The sequence below is a fragment of the Carassius gibelio genome, chromosome A6 (assembly GCF_023724105.1).
Source record: "Carassius gibelio isolate Cgi1373 ecotype wild population from Czech Republic chromosome A6, carGib1.2-hapl.c, whole genome shotgun sequence".
Classification (NCBI taxonomy): domain Eukaryota; kingdom Metazoa; phylum Chordata; class Actinopteri; order Cypriniformes; family Cyprinidae; genus Carassius; species Carassius gibelio.
Window position 1 is genome coordinate 7,246,360 of NC_068376.1, and position 19,720 is coordinate 7,266,079.

General features: G+C 36.2%; 2 protein-coding genes, 1 long non-coding RNA gene and 1 pseudogene across 3 annotated transcripts; 2 read left to right on the forward strand and 2 right to left on the reverse strand.

Moving 5' to 3' along the window:
- The first annotated feature begins 1,144 nt into the window (after nt 1-1,144).
- On the forward strand, nt 1,145-5,248 carry LOC128016196 (metaxin-2). The gene is made up of 10 exons (XM_052600673.1): nt 1,145-1,314; nt 1,678-1,725; nt 1,823-1,869; nt 2,282-2,354; nt 2,505-2,581; nt 2,660-2,752; nt 3,458-3,496; nt 3,846-3,971; nt 4,078-4,154; nt 4,690-5,248. The coding sequence occupies exons 1-10, from the start codon at nt 1,275-1,277 to the stop codon at nt 4,892-4,894; spliced, it is 825 nt and encodes a 274-aa protein (XP_052456633.1). The 5' UTR covers nt 1,145-1,274; the 3' UTR covers nt 4,895-5,248.
- Nucleotides 5,249-5,478: 230 nt separating this feature from the next.
- On the reverse strand, nt 5,479-17,519 carry nfe2l2b (nfe2 like bZIP transcription factor 2b). The gene is made up of 4 exons (XM_052600674.1): nt 17,409-17,519; nt 13,552-13,767; nt 13,251-13,412; nt 5,479-7,874 (listed from the first exon to the last, which is right to left on the reverse strand). Exons 1-4 carry the CDS (start codon nt 17,439-17,441, stop codon nt 6,675-6,677), a joined length of 1,611 nt encoding a protein of 536 aa, XP_052456634.1. The 5' UTR covers nt 17,442-17,519; the 3' UTR covers nt 5,479-6,674.
- On the reverse strand, nt 11,054-11,174 carry LOC128016260 (uncharacterized; annotated as a pseudogene).
- A 588-nt stretch (nt 17,520-18,107) lies between the features above and the next one.
- On the forward strand, nt 18,108-18,888 carry LOC128016198 (uncharacterized). Its single transcript, XR_008184087.1, has 2 exons — nt 18,108-18,212; nt 18,742-18,888. It is a non-coding gene; the product is annotated as an uncharacterized LOC128016198 (long non-coding RNA).
- Nucleotides 18,889-19,720: the final 832 nt, after the last annotated feature.

Below are 19,720 nucleotides of genomic sequence, written 5' to 3' on the forward strand. Positions count from 1 at the left end.
TTTGTGTATTGATTTATATTTATTTTCGTTCAAATATTTAGCTATTAAGGTTAAATTCTAATATGTTGTAATATTGTCTAACATCCAATAATCTTATCTTAAATAATTTAAATATAATTTAGTGTGTGTTTGTATTGATGTGTTTCTTCAGCTCTCCTTTCTTCCTTTTAGAGAACAGGGTAAGATGCCCCTACTCTGCTCAAGCCTGGAAAAAAAAAATACAATACACGCATTTTCCGTTTACTGATGAGCTGGAAAGTGAATTCTGAAAAGTAAATGTTCTAAATCTATAATGAGCTGTAATAATAATAGACTGTACAATTGTTTCCTTTGTTGTTTCTAAATAAATACAATACAATAATATCAAGAAATTAATACAACTCAATACTGTTATTCTCTCTCTCTCTCTCTCTCTCTCTCTCACACACACACACACACACACACACACACACACAGATATATATATATATATATATATATATATATATATATATATATATATATATATATATGGATAGATAGATAGATAAATAGATAGAAAGAGAGAGAGAGGTCGACAGATGATATTATATGTTAGCTAATACCTTAGCTGTAATCTATCTATCTATCTATCTATCTATCTATCTATCTATCTATCTATCTATCTATCTATCTATCTATCTATCTATCTATCTATCTATCTATCTATCTATCTATCGACCTATTTTTTAGATTTAATGCACCTGTTTAATATACTTTAAGACATATTGATTTGACAATATTTAACATATTAATACACCTATATTTATATTCTTATTCTTGTTAGTAGCCAAACAATTTACGAAAGAACAATTAAGATGCATCTCACACACAGTGTAAAGCGTGCGCGCTCCTGGCCCGCGCACATGATTTACTGTCTGCTCCCTGTTGTAATGACATCATAATGACCGCGAGCAGGCACCTGCTCCTCTACTATAAAACACATTAGCACATATATAAAAATAAAATAGACACTGTAAAAATGTATTGTGGTTATAAAAAGATTAAATTGAAAAAAGAAAGAAAAAAGAGAAAAGTGTTTAAGAATGATGTTGCAAAAAGTAGTGAAAGGCCGCTTTCATATTACGCGATCGGAAGTGGAGAAACGTGATTGGCTAGAAAGCAGGAAAAACTCTAGGGTGACGTCACTACACTGGGACAGGAGCTTGCTTTGCCCTTGCGTTGAGATTTAATGCCATTTCAGTTTTTCGATCAGTTATTGTGTTTAGTTTAAAGTCGATTTCTTCTGCGCAGCCATGTCTCTTGCTGCAGAGGCTTTCGTCTCTCAGATTGCAGGTAACGTTTTGGCTTGTAGCGAGTCCATGTGTGTGTGTTAGTGTTTTGTTCTAGAGATGGGCAGGTAAGGACGATAATCGATGTTTTCTTTAAACAGCCATTTAATTTCTCTGCATATTAGTTAAGCCAGCACTTCTGTTCACGAGTGTTTTGTTTTCGATGTTACAGCAAGCAGTTACAGTTCTGTTGTTTTCAGTGCCACTGTCATGGTCAAAGATAAACACATTGCATGTTTATTAACGTAATGTAAGCCCACATAGAGCATAGATAGGTATTTCAGGGTCAGAGTTTCTGAAAAAATGGAAATATACAGTAATATCTGTGAAATGTCAGTAGTTCAGCTCATGTCACTTTCTATTGCAGCTGCTGAGCCATGGCCTGAAAAAGCAACTCTGTACCAACCTCTTAAGGGTAAAAGAAGCAGTTTTACATTTGGAATGCAGTCTTTTCAACTACAAAAGAAATCAATTGAAACACATTAATATGCTTTTTATTTTTTATTTTGCAGAGGATCAAATCCTGCTGTCAGATTCTGCATCCTCTCTAGCTGTCCAGGTAAAAAGTCTGCCGTAATCACTTTGTCAGTTTACACACTTTTCACTTTTCCAGGTTTCTCAGCAGCAGAAGTCGTAATAATTAGGTAATCTTGTATAGCAGTGAATAAAAGCCTATCACAAATATAGTTTTTACATTTACATTTGCTCAAATACAAAATAAACACTCCCATAGACACTGTGTTAGAAACACCCTTGCATTAGCATTCACTAGTTTTATTTGTAATATAAAGGTAATATAATATGAAGTATAGTCTTATAAATGTTCATAATAAAAATAAAATAAACCTTGAGGTGCGTCATCACAGTCTTGTGAACAGGGTCCATTCACATTGACAACTTGAAAACTAAATATTTGTAAAATTATATTAGTCACTTGTTTTTGGTTAAGTGAAGTTACTCTTGTTTTGCAGACATTTCTGAGGATGTGTGGCCTGCCAGTGCAGGTGTCCTGCTGTGCCAATGCTGAATACATGTCACCGTCAGGTGCATCGCCAAATTCTCAAATTTTTAAGTTTTTGTTGAATTTGTTAGGAAAGACAGAAGTAAAGAACTCTTTGTTAGGTTAAATCTATGAGTTTGAGTTCATTCATATGTTTGTATGTTTTATACTCCCTCTTCCTCTCTGTTCATTAGGGAAGGTTCCTTTCATCCATGTTGGAAATCAAGTTGTGTCAGAATTGGGGCCAATTGTTCAGTTCATAAAGGCAAAGGTATCACCGTTACTCTAAAAAACCAACTCCATATGAATACTAGAATGATTGACTGTTGTCCGACATTTTTGTCCATAGGGTCATTCTCTGAGTGACTGGTTAGATGATGTCCAGAAGGCAGAGATGAAGGCTTACATGGAGTTGGTCAATAACATGCTGCTGACTGCAGAGGTACAGAGCTGCACACATTAGCAAGCATTTGTGTTCAAAAGTTCAAAACTGGTCAAAAGTTTGGAGTCAGTACAGTTTTTTTTTTTTTATGTTTAAAAAAAATAATTATGCTCACCAAAGCTGCTTTTAGTCAGTCAGAAATACAGTAAATGTGTAAAATCCTAGGAAATGTTTTTACAATATAACTTCTCTATTTGAATACATTTTAAAATGTAATTTGTTTTAAATAAATATTATTTTCTCCTGTCATGGCAAAGCCAGACTTTCAGCCGCCGTTACTCCAGTCTCCAATGTCACAAAATCCTTGTTCATTATCATTATGATATACCATTAAAACATTTATTATTAGCATTACTAATATTATCAATGTTGTGCTGATTAATATTTTTGTAGAAAAGTGATCAATTTTTCAGGATTGTTTGATGAACAGAAAGTTCAAAATAACAGCATTTAAAATAGAAAGATATTGTTTATTTTATCAATTGTAAGTTTTGATCAGTTGAACACACCTATGTTCAATAATAATAAAAAAAAAAATATTGACCCCTTGTGAATGGTGGTGCATTGATGCATTTCTAAAATAAAAAAAATTCAGGTTCCAGTGCATTACGTGTCTTTGGTTGTGGATTTTTTTTTATCTGATACATAAATATTTTAAAAGTGATAAACTGTGCAAACCAGTGAAACTTTGCCTCTTCTTTCTAGTTGTACATCCAGTGGTGTGATGACTATACTGCTACAGAGGTGTGTTTCACGTATAAGGTTGTCTCCAAATCATATCTATATCTATCTATATATATATATATATATATATCTATATCTATATCTATATATCTATAGATATATATATATATATATATATATATATATATATATATATATATATATATAGATATATTGCATATCTTATAAACAAAGATTAGATTAGATTCAACTTTATTGTCAATATGCAGAATACTAGTACAGAGGTAATGAAATGCAGAAATCCAGATGACATCAATGGCACTTTATTGTCAGCATATAGATAGATGGATAGATATGTAAATCTATAACATCATGATACACATTTAATGGTAGTGTCATGTGTGTTTAGATCTCTAGGCCCCGATACAGCAGTCCCTATTCTTGGCCTCTCAATCACATTCTGGCCTATCAGAAGCAGTGGGAAGTACGGAGGAAGATGAATGCGATTGGATGGTCTGGAAAGAGCCTGGAGCAGGTGTTTTTTGTGTGCAGATCATTTAAGTGTGATTCACCGACCAGTTCAGGTTGTGTATTTTATCTGCGTGCAGTACATCAACTGTGTGTGGGTTTCTTCTTCTCAGGTGTATGAAGATGTGAGTCAGTGCTGTCAGGCCTTGTCACAGCGATTGGGAACACAGCCCTACTTTTTCAACAAACAGTATGTTTTGTGCACATACACTACTATTAAAAAGTTTAGTATCAGTTAGTTCTTTCTTTCTTTCTTTCTTTCTTTTTTTTTTTTTTTTTAAAGATATTAATACTTTATTTTCAGCAAGGATTTAGCCAATTGATCAAGAGTGTCAGTAAACATTTATAATCTTACAAACTATTTCTATTTCAAATAAATTCTGTTCTTTTGGTTATCAACATTGATAAAAAAAATCTTTTTTGAGCAATAAATCATCATACAGTCATTCAGTGTAATATGATCAAGGTCCATGTGACAAGGTTCATGCAGAGTAATTGAACTTTGTCATCATAGTAATAAATTACAGTTTTAAATGTATTAAAATAAAAGATGCGTTGCTTATTTGAATTCATTTTACATTTTTCACAACATTACTGTTTTAGTCAAGTAAATATGGCCTTGGTTAGCAAAAGAGTCTTTTGAACAGTAGTGTACACATACAGAGATGCAACATAACTGTTATTACATGCTGTCTTTACTAACTATTGTATTTTAAATGTCACAGGCCAACTGAACTAGATGCTCTGGTGTTTGGTCATCTTTTTACCATACTCACCACACAACTGACCAATGACGAGCTTGCCGAAAAGGTTAAATCCTACACCAACCTGCTTTCTTTCTGCCATCGTGTTGAACAGACTTACTTTAAGGAGCACGACGGAGAGAGCCAGTCGGGGTCCTCACGTCATTCCAAAGGCTCACTGCCCTGAGCATCACACTTTGCCCAACATTTCTCTGATCTGAAGTGGTTCATCTGGCTGAAATGATTGACATCTTTACTATCCTATGTTGACCTTGTTGGTTCTGTTGAGGTTGAAAGAAACCAATAAAGAAACGCTTGTGAATATATAAAGTGTTCCCAACACACTTCTGAACTACTTCTTTGCCTGTTCATATTGTCATAACAGGAACCTTCCTGCCACAACAGTAGAATTAGATTTCGTATAAAAGAATTAGTTGATGTAAATCTTTTTTCCCCACTGTGTGATGCCTTTGTGTATTATGATGTGTAAATGGAAAGTGCCTGCAGTATGAACATTAATAAACTAAAAGTTTAGACTTTTGATTGTTTCTGTGTTAATGATGAGTTTCATGAAAATTTTAAAAGTGTTAAAATATGAAAAATCAAAAATAAAATTAATGTAGAGTTAGTCCTCTGGCACAACAAAACATCTGGCATAATGTTGTATTATTTTACTCCAGCAGGGGGCGCAGTAATGTAGCATTAAAATGAAGTCAAGTCTATAGCTGATCAGTGAATACATAAATTGATCTGTAGTCGTTGTATGTAGCAATTTTTTAACTTTTAAACAGTTTTATTGAATATAAATATATGTATATTGGAACTACATGACAATCTCGGAGTATTATAATACAATGTGGTTTAAACTTGCATATTAATTAGAACACACAGGTAGGCTACTCTTAAAGCAGATTTTCAGACCCAATCCACCAGGGTAGTACTTCTGTGACAGATGGATATACATAAATCTACATGCGTATATATTTTTTTATAGTTTCTACAGTAAAAAGTACTGTTCAATAGTTTTGGGTCAGTACGAATTATTAAAGAAATTTGGCATTGTTCAGCAAGGATGAATTAAAAATAGTCAAGTGACTGTTAAGACCTTTTCATTAGTACAAAACATCTACTTCAACTTTCTACTCATCTATGAAGTGTGGGTTACAATAAGGTTCCAGTAGTTCATGTATTAATGTAAAAACATGAACAATACATTTATTACAGTATTTATTCATCTTTGTAAATGTTAGTTAATGGAAATACAGCTTAGTTCACAATGCATTAACTAATGTTAACAATCACAACATTTGATTTTAATAATGCACATGTAAATGTTGGAATAAACAGTAACTAAGATAATTTAAATGCTGTAGAAGTATTGTTCACTCTTAGTTCATGTTAACTAAAGTCATCTAATGAATCTTATTGTAAAGTGTTACCGAAGTCTGAAAAAAGTATCACTGTTTCTACAAAAATACAACGGTTTTAAACTTTGATAATAATTCTGCATTTCTTAACCACCAAATCAGCGTATTAGAGTGATTTCTGAATGATTGTGTGACGCTGAAGACTGGAGGAATGGCTTTGCCATTACTAATAAATTACATTTTAAAATATATAAAAAAGGAAAACAGTTCTTGTAGATGTAAATACATGATCCCATAGTTGTCAGATTTGTTTATCATTCAAATGTAACACTGACAACAATTTGGCGATTTCAGTCTTTCCCTATTCAAGTAGACAGTAGCTGTGCTGCATGACTGGAAACAGCGGCTGCGGGATGATGCGAATTTAACTGGTTAAACCGTCACTCAACCAGCCTCCCTTGACAAAATCAATAGGAGATGAACGTGAATGCCAGACACTAACAGGGCCAATGATTCCTCGAGACCACAACATCCCAAAACTTAAGTCCCTGGTGTGTCAGGTTACAAACACCAAAAGAGCTTTGCTGTATTTCAGGTGTGTTATACAGCAACAGCTAAATCCTCTGTTGGTGTATTTGTCTTGTCGGCTGTGCTGTGTGGCAGCAGGTAAACCGTGCCGTCAGTGCTGTGCTGTAGTTTGTACTCTTTGGGGTTGTAGGAGTTTCCATGTTCATCTCTCAGCTGTCTGAACACCTCATTGTAGAGTTTCCTGAGCTTCACTTTCGTCTCATGAAGTTCTCTAGTGTTCCTCTCGTTTTCTTCCTTGATTTGCTCCTTCTCCCTCTTCAGATCCTCAATCTCTTCTTCGAGATCATTGAGACCATCCATCTTTCGTTTGCGACAGCTCTGGGCTGCCATCTTGTTTTTCCCTCGTCTTCGAATGTCTCTGATGAGGCTTTGTTGAGTGTGGTTGAGTTTGCAGGAGCTGATGGCTTCGTTAAATGCTTCAACAGGCAGGTTGATGATGTCATGTACACTAAGCGGCAAATTCATGGCTTGGGCCTGCTGTTCATCACGATGTACGCGCCGGACGGTGGTTGAGAGATTTGCCTGAGGTTCTCTCTGTGAATATTCAGGTGTTGATTCATTTTGAGTTTGGTGGTGTGCATACGTAATAGTTTCACACAGCGTTGCCTCTTCAGTCTCAGAGTGTAGAGATAAAGGCAGCAGGTCGGTGTATTCTGATTGAATGCTCTCCAGCTCATCCTTGTCTGATTGGCCATTACTAAAGGTGTCAGCAGCATAGAGGGATGTCTCTAAATCCACGGAGCCAACAGAAGCAGAGTCATCAAAACCCAGCTGAACGTGGCGCTCCTTATATTGTATAAGTGTTTGTGGAGCACTATTTAATTGTTCAGGTTTACTGAGTGAGCTAGTATTGATGGTATATGGGCAAAACTCACTGAGGGTTGAATCGCTTGAGTTTATCTGGTGTTTAGGTAAAATCACTTGATTCTCAGGGGTACTGCAGCTGTAAATCGTGTTTGAAGGTGAAGGTGTAGAATTTCCTGGATCTGAGAACGTCTGTATGCATGTTTCCAGGATCTCTACTGGATCAGAGGGTAAGGATGACAAGGGCTGAACAACCTCAAAAGAGTCTGATATTGTCTGTGTGATGTCACATAATAATGCATCTGCTGAGTTTTCCCTCTGAGGCTCGGGCAGGTTCTGGTGGCAGATTTCGGTGATATCCTCTAAGGGCAAGCTTGAGGCCTCAGACTCCAAGACATCCAAGTAATACTAACATAGAAACAAAACATTGTTTAATTAGATTAGACATTTTAAAATAAATTTATGTAAAGAAAACATTTATTCCGATCATTTTATTCTGCAATTTATTTTGCTACCTTCTCAATAAACATATTTTGTACTTTTTGGAGTGAATTACCAATAAAAAATTTTTTATTTGTGTTTAAAAAAATGACAATTATACTGATGGATTGCATTTTTCCCCCTATAAGATTTGAGTGGAAATGTACTTAAGTTGTACATGGTAAACTAAAATATTTAGACCGATTGTTTATTGGTTTGGGGTAGTAAGATTTTTTTATTATATAAACCTGTGTCCCAATTTGCCTACTTATACTATGCCCTAAAAGTATGTACTCTTTTTGTGCAGAAAAAGTAAATACTTTTTGAGTATGTAGCAAAATAGTAGGCAAGCATCGGGACGTACTACTTTGTCAAAATGGTCTTTAACGGACCATTCTGTTGCTACGGAAGAAGTAGAGTTGACCATCCAGGAATCTATGGCATACTCATTTCAGTATACTTAGATTTGGGACATACTAATTCTATCTTTGAATAGTTTGCAAATTGGCACACAGTATTAGTCTTTAACAGTGTTGGGGTAACACATCTACAAGTAGCGCAAATTTTGTAATCAGATTATTTTTTCAAGTAACTAGTAAAGTTACACATTGGTTTTTAATTGACAATAATTTTTTTTCAAAAAAGTAACGCCAGTTACTTTTTCCCCTCCATTTATTCACTAACAAGTCACCTGTCCTCTTATTAGGAGAAATCGGAAGTACAGAGGTGTTGTGCATGCTGTGGGAACGTTGTTCTAGACTAAATGGGAGTGTGCCTTAATTCATCCCACTCGCAAAAAAATATATTTAGTATTCATCAAAATGAATTAAAACAGTGAAATACAATCTCAGAATTTGAAGCAAACCTGTAATAATTAAAAAAGTGAAAGATATGAAAATGATGTTAAATGTGGCAAAGTATGGTAACCTGTCCTCGGAACTCGTGCTCTAAGGGCTGTTTCATAGTCAACGCATCTGTACGCATCCACGAGGTTACGCATCGTTACGCTTCGGCCGCCATTATGCGTCGGTGCGTAGCCAGATGTGTCGTCCTAGTTTTTGATACGCGAAGCGCCGATGCACGCAATACTATGCGTTGTCGGTGGGGGCGACATTGCAAGTATTGTACATTAATTCAAGTATATTGTGTTTACAGAAAAAGAAGGTTTGAATACAATGGCGGGTCGAAGAGGAAAAATTATGCGAACTTATACGTATTCATCCACATTTATACGATAGTTCATCAGCAACAGAATACACTCCTCTTCAGTTTCCATTGTGATCTGAATATCACGCGACCCGACTCTACTAATATCACCCGACTCTACTACCCCCTGTTGCGTGAGAGGTGTATTGCATACACGCATCGCCCGTGACGCTTGCGTCCACTGTTTAGACTATGAAAGGGAGCGCGTCACTCGCGTCGCTTGCGTTGCTTGCTCGCGTTTCTCGCGTTGAATATGTAACGGCCCTAACCCATCCAAAGTGCACACACACAGCAGTGAACACACACACACACAAACCGTGAACACACACCCGGAGCAGTGGGCAGCCATTTATGCTGCGGTGCCCAGGAAGCAGTTGGGGGCTTGGTGCTTTGCGAGTCCAAATCTCTAACCATTAGGCCACGACTTCTTCCATTAATGTTATTTAACACTAATGTATCTAATTCCATTTTACTAACTAATGTCTTTGATGCTGACCTTTGATGATCCATTTCAACCATACTAACAAGAAAAAATGACTTTAGATAAATTAACAATTGCTTCATTGTATTTTTTATTGCTAGAGTGTTGAACCTTCCTCTCCTGTGTTCTACTGTACAGACGCAAATTTACTTTTCCTTCAGCCTGAGGTTTATTCATTAAACTTTTGGGTGTGAAAGGGCTTTTACATTTCCTAGAAATAGCTAAAAAACTTCTTATTAAAAACAATCAAGCCCTGCTCATAAAAAGTAACTAAGTAATGTAATTAGTTACTTTTTAAGGGAGTAACACAATATTGTAATGCATTTCCTTTAAAAGGAACTTTATATATGGATTCGCTGTCCACACGAAAATGCAATGGCTGTGTTTTCAAATTAATCCACTCTGGAACCCGGTTTAAAAATATATTGATTTCACTCTCCCAAAACACTGGATCCATGTGGACAAAATGCCTAAACTATACAAAATTAATGCGTATACAGAGAAATTCATCTACGTGTGGACAGGGCCTAAAGGAGAATTTAAAACCTAAAGGGGAGGTTTATAAGCAAGATCCAAACAAAGGGAACTAATAAGATAATCAGACAACAGGTGAAAATAATGACTAATAAAACAGAGTGGGGAAAACTAGGTCAGAAATGGCATAGACACAGAAAACAAAGCATACATGTTATATTAACCCCCTCCCGGAAGGTGCATCCTTTTGCGGTAAATAATGAGACGGGAGGGTGGGGGTTCTGGAAGGGGCGCGAAGCAGGAGAGAGGCAAAACAAACTAAGTCCAATAAACAAGTCCATGTGGGAGAAGAGGGTGGAAGGAGCCAGGGGAAAGCCTGGAGCTGGAGGAGCCAGATGTTAGCCCAGAGACCAGCCAGAACCAGGCCCCAGGGCAGAGTCGAGGGAGGAGCAATGGGGACGGCTGATGGAAACAGAGCCGCTGGAGATGGAGGCCCAGGCGGAGCTGAACAGACGGAGAGCCAGGGTGACACTCGAGGTCTGGAGGGCCAATGGCGGAGCTGACAGCTCCTGCAAGTGAGGTGGAGACGAGGACCCAGAAGACTGCAGCTGAGCTGGAGTGACTGAGGACAACGTTGGAGCCAGAGGGAAGGAGAGAGAGTGAGAGTGAAGTGACATACAGCCAAGTATGGTGACCCATACTCGGAATTTGTGCTATGCATTTAACCCATCCTAAGTGTAGACACACATCACTGAACACACACACACACACCGTGAACACACACCCAGAACAGTGGGCAGCCATTTATGCTGCGGCGCCCTGGGAGCAGTTGGGGGTTCGGTGCCTTGCTCAAGGGCACATCAGTCAGGGTATTGAAGGTGAAGAGAGCACTGGACATTCACTCCCCCAACCTACAGCCCGAGACTAGAATTGGCAACCTCTGGTTTACGAGTCCGAATCTCTAACCATAAGGCCACGACTTCCTGCTTGGATAGGGGACGTATCAGATATTAAACTGATAAGAACAGATACTACACTTGATCTTAGCCAAAAAGCCGAGAAGCAAGACGAGGTGAAGCAGGATGAGTGGAATCCTGTAGCGGAGGAAGTTTGACTGACCAAGGTGGAGCCGGAGGGAGGTGGGCTGATGGGCCACAGTGGAGATGAGGGAGCAAGGAGTCATGGTGGAGCCGACGGGTCAGAGACTGGAGGTGGAGACAGTGGATCCTCATGCCTAGGCAGAGTTGAAGATTTGGAGATTTGAAAACCTGAGGTAAAACAGAGTGATCGAATGGTGCAGACTGACAGGAACCAGTAGAGGCATGGCTGAGGAAATGTCTGGTTCTAGGAGAGAAGGCAGGAGAGGGAGGCTGGGAGGGAACACAGGAGAACTGGAGCTGGGTGTAACCAGTGTAGATACAGGAGATATAGGAGACTCAGGGGAATTGGGTATTACCTCCTCAAACCAGTCAATTAAATGCACTTCAGAGATGTCCATAAGTTCCTCTAAATAGTTTCCAGACACCGCGCACACTCAGTGGCGGAAGTGTGGACAGGACTTTCCCCCAAGCCATCAATTTCCATTAGTATTCTCTCAGGAATGTGCAGTGTTGTCGGCTCACAAACCTAGTCAGATGTGTCGACACCAAGCTGCAACCTCCTGCTCTCTTTCGTGAAACCAACAAGGAAGTGACTTAAATTGTAATACATCGACTGGCCGCTAGAGGCTGACTGCAAAAGGGAGTCGATCCTATAGACACCCCATGTTAAAATGTCCAAATTTACGGCAGAAAAAAAACATGTTTACAGCCTTGTTAAATTAGTTTGGTCTATTTAGCACTAATTTTGCCTTTCATGACAACTGTGGGGGGGTGAATTTTTTTTTAACTCTATGGTCTATGGTCTATTAATCAAACAATCCTGATAAAGATGTATTACAGATTCAACTTAACAGCACTTAATATTTTAAACAGTGTTAATAATAAGAAATGTTTCTTGAGCTCTGAATCAGCATGTTAGAATGATTTTCTGAAGGATCATATTGAAGACTGTTAGAAAAAAAAATTAATTGTAGTGACATTTCACAATATTGCCAATTTTATGGTGTAGTTTAATAAAGTTAAGTTAATTCAGCCTTAGTGAACAAAAACATTAAAAACCAAACATTGAGAAAGACAGATCAAAATATTGTATTTAACAAAAAATATGTTCTGAAATGTCTGGGGACATTTTCACAAATGGGATAAAAAACAGCCAGACTTGGCCTTTGAATCAGCCCACTACCTCTCTCCAAAATCCTCTCCTCATCTCAATATATTTATTTTATGATACAGGACAGTGGTCATAAGCATCCCCCAACCACCCATGCAGTCATTTTCCTGTGACAACCCATACTAGTCTTGTAGGAGAGGGAATGTGTGAGCTGTGGGTGACATTTGAGACAAGGCCAGACTGCCTATTTCATTGATAGTGGGGACATTTACCTTCATGCTGTTCCATGGGAAATCTAAACATTAACTCATCATATCTCATATAAGCACACACCTTAAACAATGTTCTATAGCTTTAATGCTTCTTAATATCACTGATTAGATATACAGTACTAATTGCTTATCTTTTATTATTTTGTACCTTTACCAAACAGATTTTAAGTTAAGAGAATTTGCAACTAGACTCTTTTATAAAATACAATTGCTATTCAAATGTCTTTTTTCCATTAATTTATTTATAAAGCACATTTAAAATAAACAAAAGATGAGCCGTGAGTTGTAGTTACTATTTAGAAATAATACATTAATAAAATATTAAAATATATAAGATCTTGTCTTGTATCTTGGAAGCAACCAACAACAGTTTAACTTTTTTACACTTAATTTAAACCATATTTTTTTTCCTCTGGTAGCAAGACAACTTAAAAATGTGCTGAAGTCATCACTGACTTATTTGTGATTTAATAAATTCAGTAGCTATGTGATTTTAAAATGACCATAGAGCCTATTACAATTAAATGACCTAAATTGAATGTAACTTTTCCTGCAAACTTGTAGTTGCCAAGAAAGAAAAAGTATTCCAAAATTCAATGCCAACCGTGCACGAGTTCAAGCATGTCCGTGTGTGTCTTCCTGCATTGTGTGCATAAGTACCTGTAAGTCTGGCAGTGAAAGCAGTTCACTAAAAGCCTGCTCTTGAGAAGGAGGCTTTTGAGACTTCTGAGAGAAGAGCAATGCAGACAGCAGGGGATTCTGGGTAACAGGTGAACGATGAGTAAACACAGTAGAATGCAATGCCTCAGACAAGGGCACAGCCTAAAACAGTGAAAATAACTCTGTAAGCATCACTAAACAATAGAGAGTGCGTGGGTGTGTATAGGTGTTAATTTGAGAGACTTTAAGGTTTTCTTTATTAATTAAGGGATACACACTGTTTATATGTGTATATGGTTACCTGGGAGTTCACAGATGAAGGACTAGGCAAAAACTCTCCAGTTTCTTTGTCTAGTTTCTGTAATCTTTGCATTATCCTTTCAAGCTCTCGCTCTCTTTTTAACTCTGTTTCTCGTGCTCTCGTGGTCTCCTCCTCCCTATGCCGAAGACATCCGTCAAAGATGTCTCGCTCCACCCCCAAGTCGACATCCTGCCTCCATAGAATATCAATCAAATCCTAAACAGAAAGACATCATGTAAAACAGACAATTGACCATGTTTGTCTGTGGCTCTGCATACTGGAATTACAATAAGAGCATGTTTGCATAAACTTTCAGTGAACTCCCACAATATCAGTCATGTTTTTGTACATGATTTGCATTCAAATTCATTTGCTTGGCAGGTGCCTTCTTACCAAATGCACCTGTAAACATTTCAGGTTGGTGTAGGTGTATAACAATAAACACTATCAGGGTGAATAATTACATTTTATGAATACAGTAAAATATGCTTTAATTACACCTTATCAGAACCAATTCACAAAACCAAACAACATATTATAAGTAAACCTCTGAGTGAATCAAGATATGTATTATTTTAATTGACCCCCTCATTTGTTTCCTTTTAAGAACCTCGCCCTAAAAAATGCTGGGTTACTTCAACCCAACGTTGGTTCAAATATGGGCTAAATAACTAATTTTTTTATTATATCTTTTAAGTCAAAAGTTGAGTTAGTCCATATATGACCCAAAGTTGGGTTGTAGCAACCCAGCATTTTTTAGAGTCTTGGAAAACCTGCATTAAATGAGGTAGCCTAATTTTAAAAGTGTAATTTATACACCTGAAAATGTCCATTAAATGTATGTATAAAATCGTATAACTCCATTGGCATTTTTGTAAAGAATATAAATTTTTCTATTAACAAGAAATGTAACTTTAATTTTATATATATAATAAAATAATGTAATTAAAAATATATTGTCCAGTAAATTGCAAATGACTTGAAAAGTTATGGGGTCTTTGAATATTGTTGTGGACAATATGGGGCCTTGGAGTCAAAAAGGGTGAGAGCCACTGATATAAGATCACTTGTAATTACGTCTTTTGATATGATAAAATGGTAATCAAAGCATTTATGAGCCCTGATAGTGTGGTCATAGGTTGTGCTGCCACTGAGGGAGCCTGATATATGACACCAGAACAATAAAGTGCTTCACTATGTCTCTGCTTTGTTTTCTACTCAAAGTAAATGTCAATGACATCTGCAGTGCACACTACAGATGTGGAACCGAAAATAGAAACAGTTAAATTCAGATCAGATCAGGCAAGTTCAGTTCAGATAAGATCAGTTCAGATCAGTTCAGTTCAGTTCAGTTCAGTTCAGTTCAGTTCAGACCAGACAAGAGATAAATGTTTGGCTGGTTGGCATGAGTCCAATTATGGTTTAGGTGATTGTCTCAAAAAACCCCTGAATGCAAACTGAGTGCCCATGTGCTGACGGAAGAATTCAAACTACGTACTTATTGGAGTCAAGCAGAACAACCGTCATTAAGATGAATGGGAATGCTATCAGATAGCTTTCTTCGGGTAAATAGCAGCTCATTTGAGTTAATTTCAGGTTATTTTAGTTTTATCAAATTGTATTTTTGCCATATGGCAAAAAAAGGACAAAATATATTTTAAATATATGCTAAATGTTGCTTATATGTGGTAAACAGTGAGGCTTAATGTAATATATTTTTGTAATTGATTATATCAATATATTTAGTAACCTTCGCATACCAAAATGTATTTAAAATTTTGTTTCAGGGCAAGAAAATACTTTTTCAATGTTATAGTAGCCTACAAAGTCTAAATACAAATGTTTGTGCAATAGCCTGTTAAATATCAAACCTAGATTCATAATGATTTAATAATGTTTAATTTTTGTATGGTGTAAAACATTTCTTCAAAGTTGATGTGTGAATGTATTTTCTTGGATTGAAAATATAATTGTAAAAATATATAGATATATTTATTTAATATAAATAAATTAAATGTTTTTAAATGCTATGAATAAATGTATATATATATATACACATATAAATAATACGTATTATTAGTCATTTTATGTACTCGTCCTCAAGAATCACACATAGGAAACAAGAGGAGTCAGCTTGTTATTTACTGTGGTTTAAAGCTTAATTTGTAACCTATTTTTACTGTCATTTCAATTCACTATCAGTGATAGATATTGCCATTTGTGTTTACAAGGTGAGATATAGAGGTGTGCACATTGTACACAACGATGGCAGTGATTGAAAATGTTTTCAAGCATATTTACCACTAACAGACCCTATAATAAATGTATGTCCATTCCAGCTCTGCTGTTTCTGTGTATGTGTGTTAACTTGAAGGCCATGACACTACGGTCTTCTGCGTGAGCGCACTTTATGCTTGTACACAAACAAAACTTCTAAGCGGTGGTCATAGCCCCAATAGAGTCGGTCAAAAAGACCTTGAACTTTGTTGCCCTCTCACTGGAGTCACGCAAGAAAATAAATGCTCCAGCTTATGTAGGATATCATGCATTTAATTCACTGAGCAACCTAGGGGAAGCAATTAATCAGATAACTGAAAAAAAACTCCAGAACAAGAATAACTGGGAGAAAGAAGGTATAAAGGTGAGCTGAGTGAAAGGTGAATACACACGCCTACAGCTGTGTGGTGGATATCATGATGCAACTGTGTTAAAGTGTAAACAGGCTGATAGAGCCTTGTGTGCATAAAAGACAACTGATTCATGAATTAACTCTTCTCATTGGGGGAAATGGCTACACTCCCTAAAGCAGTAGTGCAGTATTGGGTGTGTCTGGATCAGGTGCACAGAGTAAAATGTTTATTTAACCAACCCAGTTAATTGAATTCATGACAGCTGAGATCAATTTTATGTGGGTGGCCTCCCCCAGCCTTAGAGACCTCGGGTCCAAAGCTTTTTTGACTGTCCTCCACTCCCCGTTTACAGCCCACTATTCAAATACAAAAAATTATTTTCAGGTCTTAACAAATATGCTCTAATTGAGAGCATATATATATATCTCAATTAGAGCATATTTGTTAAGACCTGAAAATCATTTTTTGTATTTGAATAGTGGGCTGTAAACAAGAATTATATAAGTTGCTTTTTTTATATGGTCACATGAATATACAAGGTATCGATATGATGCTAGACCTTCAAACTAACTTCTCAACTCATTATTTATTTCATATCTTGTGTTAACAAAGAATGCATTAATTTGATATAAATAGTATTTTTGTGAAAAATTATAAGGCTACATTTTAAAGTAATTATATTTAATTATATTTTAAAATAAATAAATTACATTTATTTTACAAATTACATGTATTCCTATAATACACTGACTGAATTAGTGCAATTCTTATTATCAACGCTGCTTTATTTTTGTTTGAAAACCACACACACACAAATACATATACATTGAGAGAGAGAGAGAGATACTTCATGATGCTGACAGTAAAGGTAACCACTCTAAATCCACCAAAAAAGATAAAACTACATGTATATAAAATTCCAAAAAATAATAATGTTTAATGGGTTTCTTTTTTTCCATCTTAAACGCTTTAGTAAGGCTATAATTATTTTTTATTTTTTTATTTTGCAGGTAACTTTAAATATCATCTCAGCAATTCTACTATAAGGCTACGATTACAGGAAAACAACATCAAAAATGGGACTTAAAAACGAATTAGACCCTTTTCATCAGTTCCATCAGCACCAAATTTAATGGATGTATGTGGATTTACATAAACCTAGTCTATGGTGTAAAGTTTGACTAAATATATTTGGTTTATTATCAAAGTACTGTTTTTTCAACTTACCTCGTCTTGAAACTGAGCTGAAGGCTCGTCCATGTCTTTCAGTTGATGTTGAAGGACTTGTCTAATGGAGGACTAATAAAAGCGTCTGCAAAGCATATTCCTGAATCAAATCTGACGACACGCGAGTGTAACAACCCAGACAGGACTCGCCCACAGTATCCTCCAGCCAATCAAACAGCAGTGATGCATTCATCACTTTACAACACGCAGTCCTTCCTCAGTAATAATGTCGAAGAAATAGTTTAATCTCGAGTCTCCACAGCCAAAAAGCACATGTTTACCTTCTTAAAACGCAAATTGGCATAATAACTGATTCTTTGCTCTGATTTTCTTTTCAAAGTCAACAGCTGCGTTAAAATATGATTTAATACAAGTTTAATGGCTAAGTAAAATGAGGATTTCGTTGTGATGAGTTGTTCCCAATATTAAACATGCATAGTGTACAATTTAATACATTATAAAATAAAATGTATTTAAACACAGCTTCAGATGAATCATACATTGTCCGTCTTTCACGAATTTCTTCCCCCTCGGCTTTCAACACGCCACGAAATGTGACAGGTAGCTGTGATAGCGCCATGCCCCCTCTACCTATGCCAAGGGTACGAGCTCAGAGAAGATCTGCGACGAGCGCGTTCATGAGTACCCTACACGTTCACGTTTGGCAGCTCCACGTCGACATTCCTTTAGCGACGGAGAGAGAGAGAGAGAGAGAGAGAGAGAGAGTGAGAGGGGGTCCAGCAATGCATTCAGTCCGTTTCGAGGTACAGCCAGGGCTCAGGAGAGTCACCGGTCAACCATGAGGTAAGCAGACTCTTTACAGTCCAGAATTAAACTTTCATTAGTGGCTTTGGCCTCTAGTTTATGTTTTTGGAGGAGATGCATTAAACTCAGTAAAGCGTTCGCACTAAATTATACTGCTTTAGGCAGTTCTTAAAATGATGCCAAGCTGAAACTATTCTAAAAAGTAATTTGAGAAGTTTTGGATACAGAACCTTAGCAGAGAACCTGCGCAAAAGCATGGATGACTGTTGTTTTAAATATGCTCAGCTGTTCACAAATTCAAATATAGGCCAATTGAATGTTACTTTAGTAGGAAAAAGTATATGTGTGTTTCCTTATTGCACATATTTTCTTGGATATTTTTTTTTTCTTGTTTCAACATGCCAAAATAGACTTTTGTGGGTTGTATAAAATAAGACTTCCTTTACAAGCTGTCAAACTAGGATTCTCTTAAATATTGGAGCAACTGTTTGAAGTTGTTAATGCATGGAGACACGTCAGCTTATTTTAGAGAGTGGACATAAATTCTAACATGTGTTTTACTTCCCAGGGACCCCTGGAGCTGATTGGTCCTCAGTGGGCAACCTTCTGAACTATGACAACTGCAAGCAAACTGACTGAAGCCCAAATGATTGCAGTAAATGTATGATTTTAAAGACAAATCTAGAATTCAAAAAAATGAAAATGTATGCATAGACTTCGTCTGCCAGAGTTGCATACCTACACAAGTTAACATGCCCATATGGACATACTTATACAAAGAAACACACACATTCGACCATGGCTCCTCGGGGAAAGTTCTGTGGTCCACTCTGGCTGTGTGAGTGTGTGGTCAGTGCATTACAGAACTTTGCTTTAGAAGCTCCACCCATCAAATCTCTATTGATCCCAGAGAAAATAAAGGCTTGGTTTTTTTTAAGAGTTTCATGACTGGTTTGAAGTTTATACTTTAACATGGATTATTTTATGTTTTTTGTTAACATCATTTTGTTAGTATTTCAGATGTTGACATCAAATTGACTTTTTAACCAAATCTCTCCTAGTATTTATAAAAACATGTAATTTATATATATATATATATATATATATATATATATATATATATATATATATATATATATATATATATATATATTTTTTTTATTATTATTATTTTTTATTAACAGCATAAAGAACAATATACAAAGAAGAAATTCAGTCAACATTGAATGATGATTTCATCATAATTTAATGATGTCATCATAATTCAAATTAGCTCAATGGTTATCAGCTTGCAGCTTTTGAAACTTATTGAATCTTGTTTTGAACAAAGTGACTTGCCATGTCAAGCATATTTCCACAAGTGTGAAAGTATAAATTTTTGTTTCCTTGGCTGGTAATACGGTGTATATTGTTAAATGCTGCTGGAATAAAAAAAGTTTATGTTAAGTTATTTTAATAATAAAATCTTCCTAATCATCGGGAAGAAGGAGGCGGGAACCGGCAGACAATCAAAACGAAACTTTAATCATCACAAAATAAACAAAACA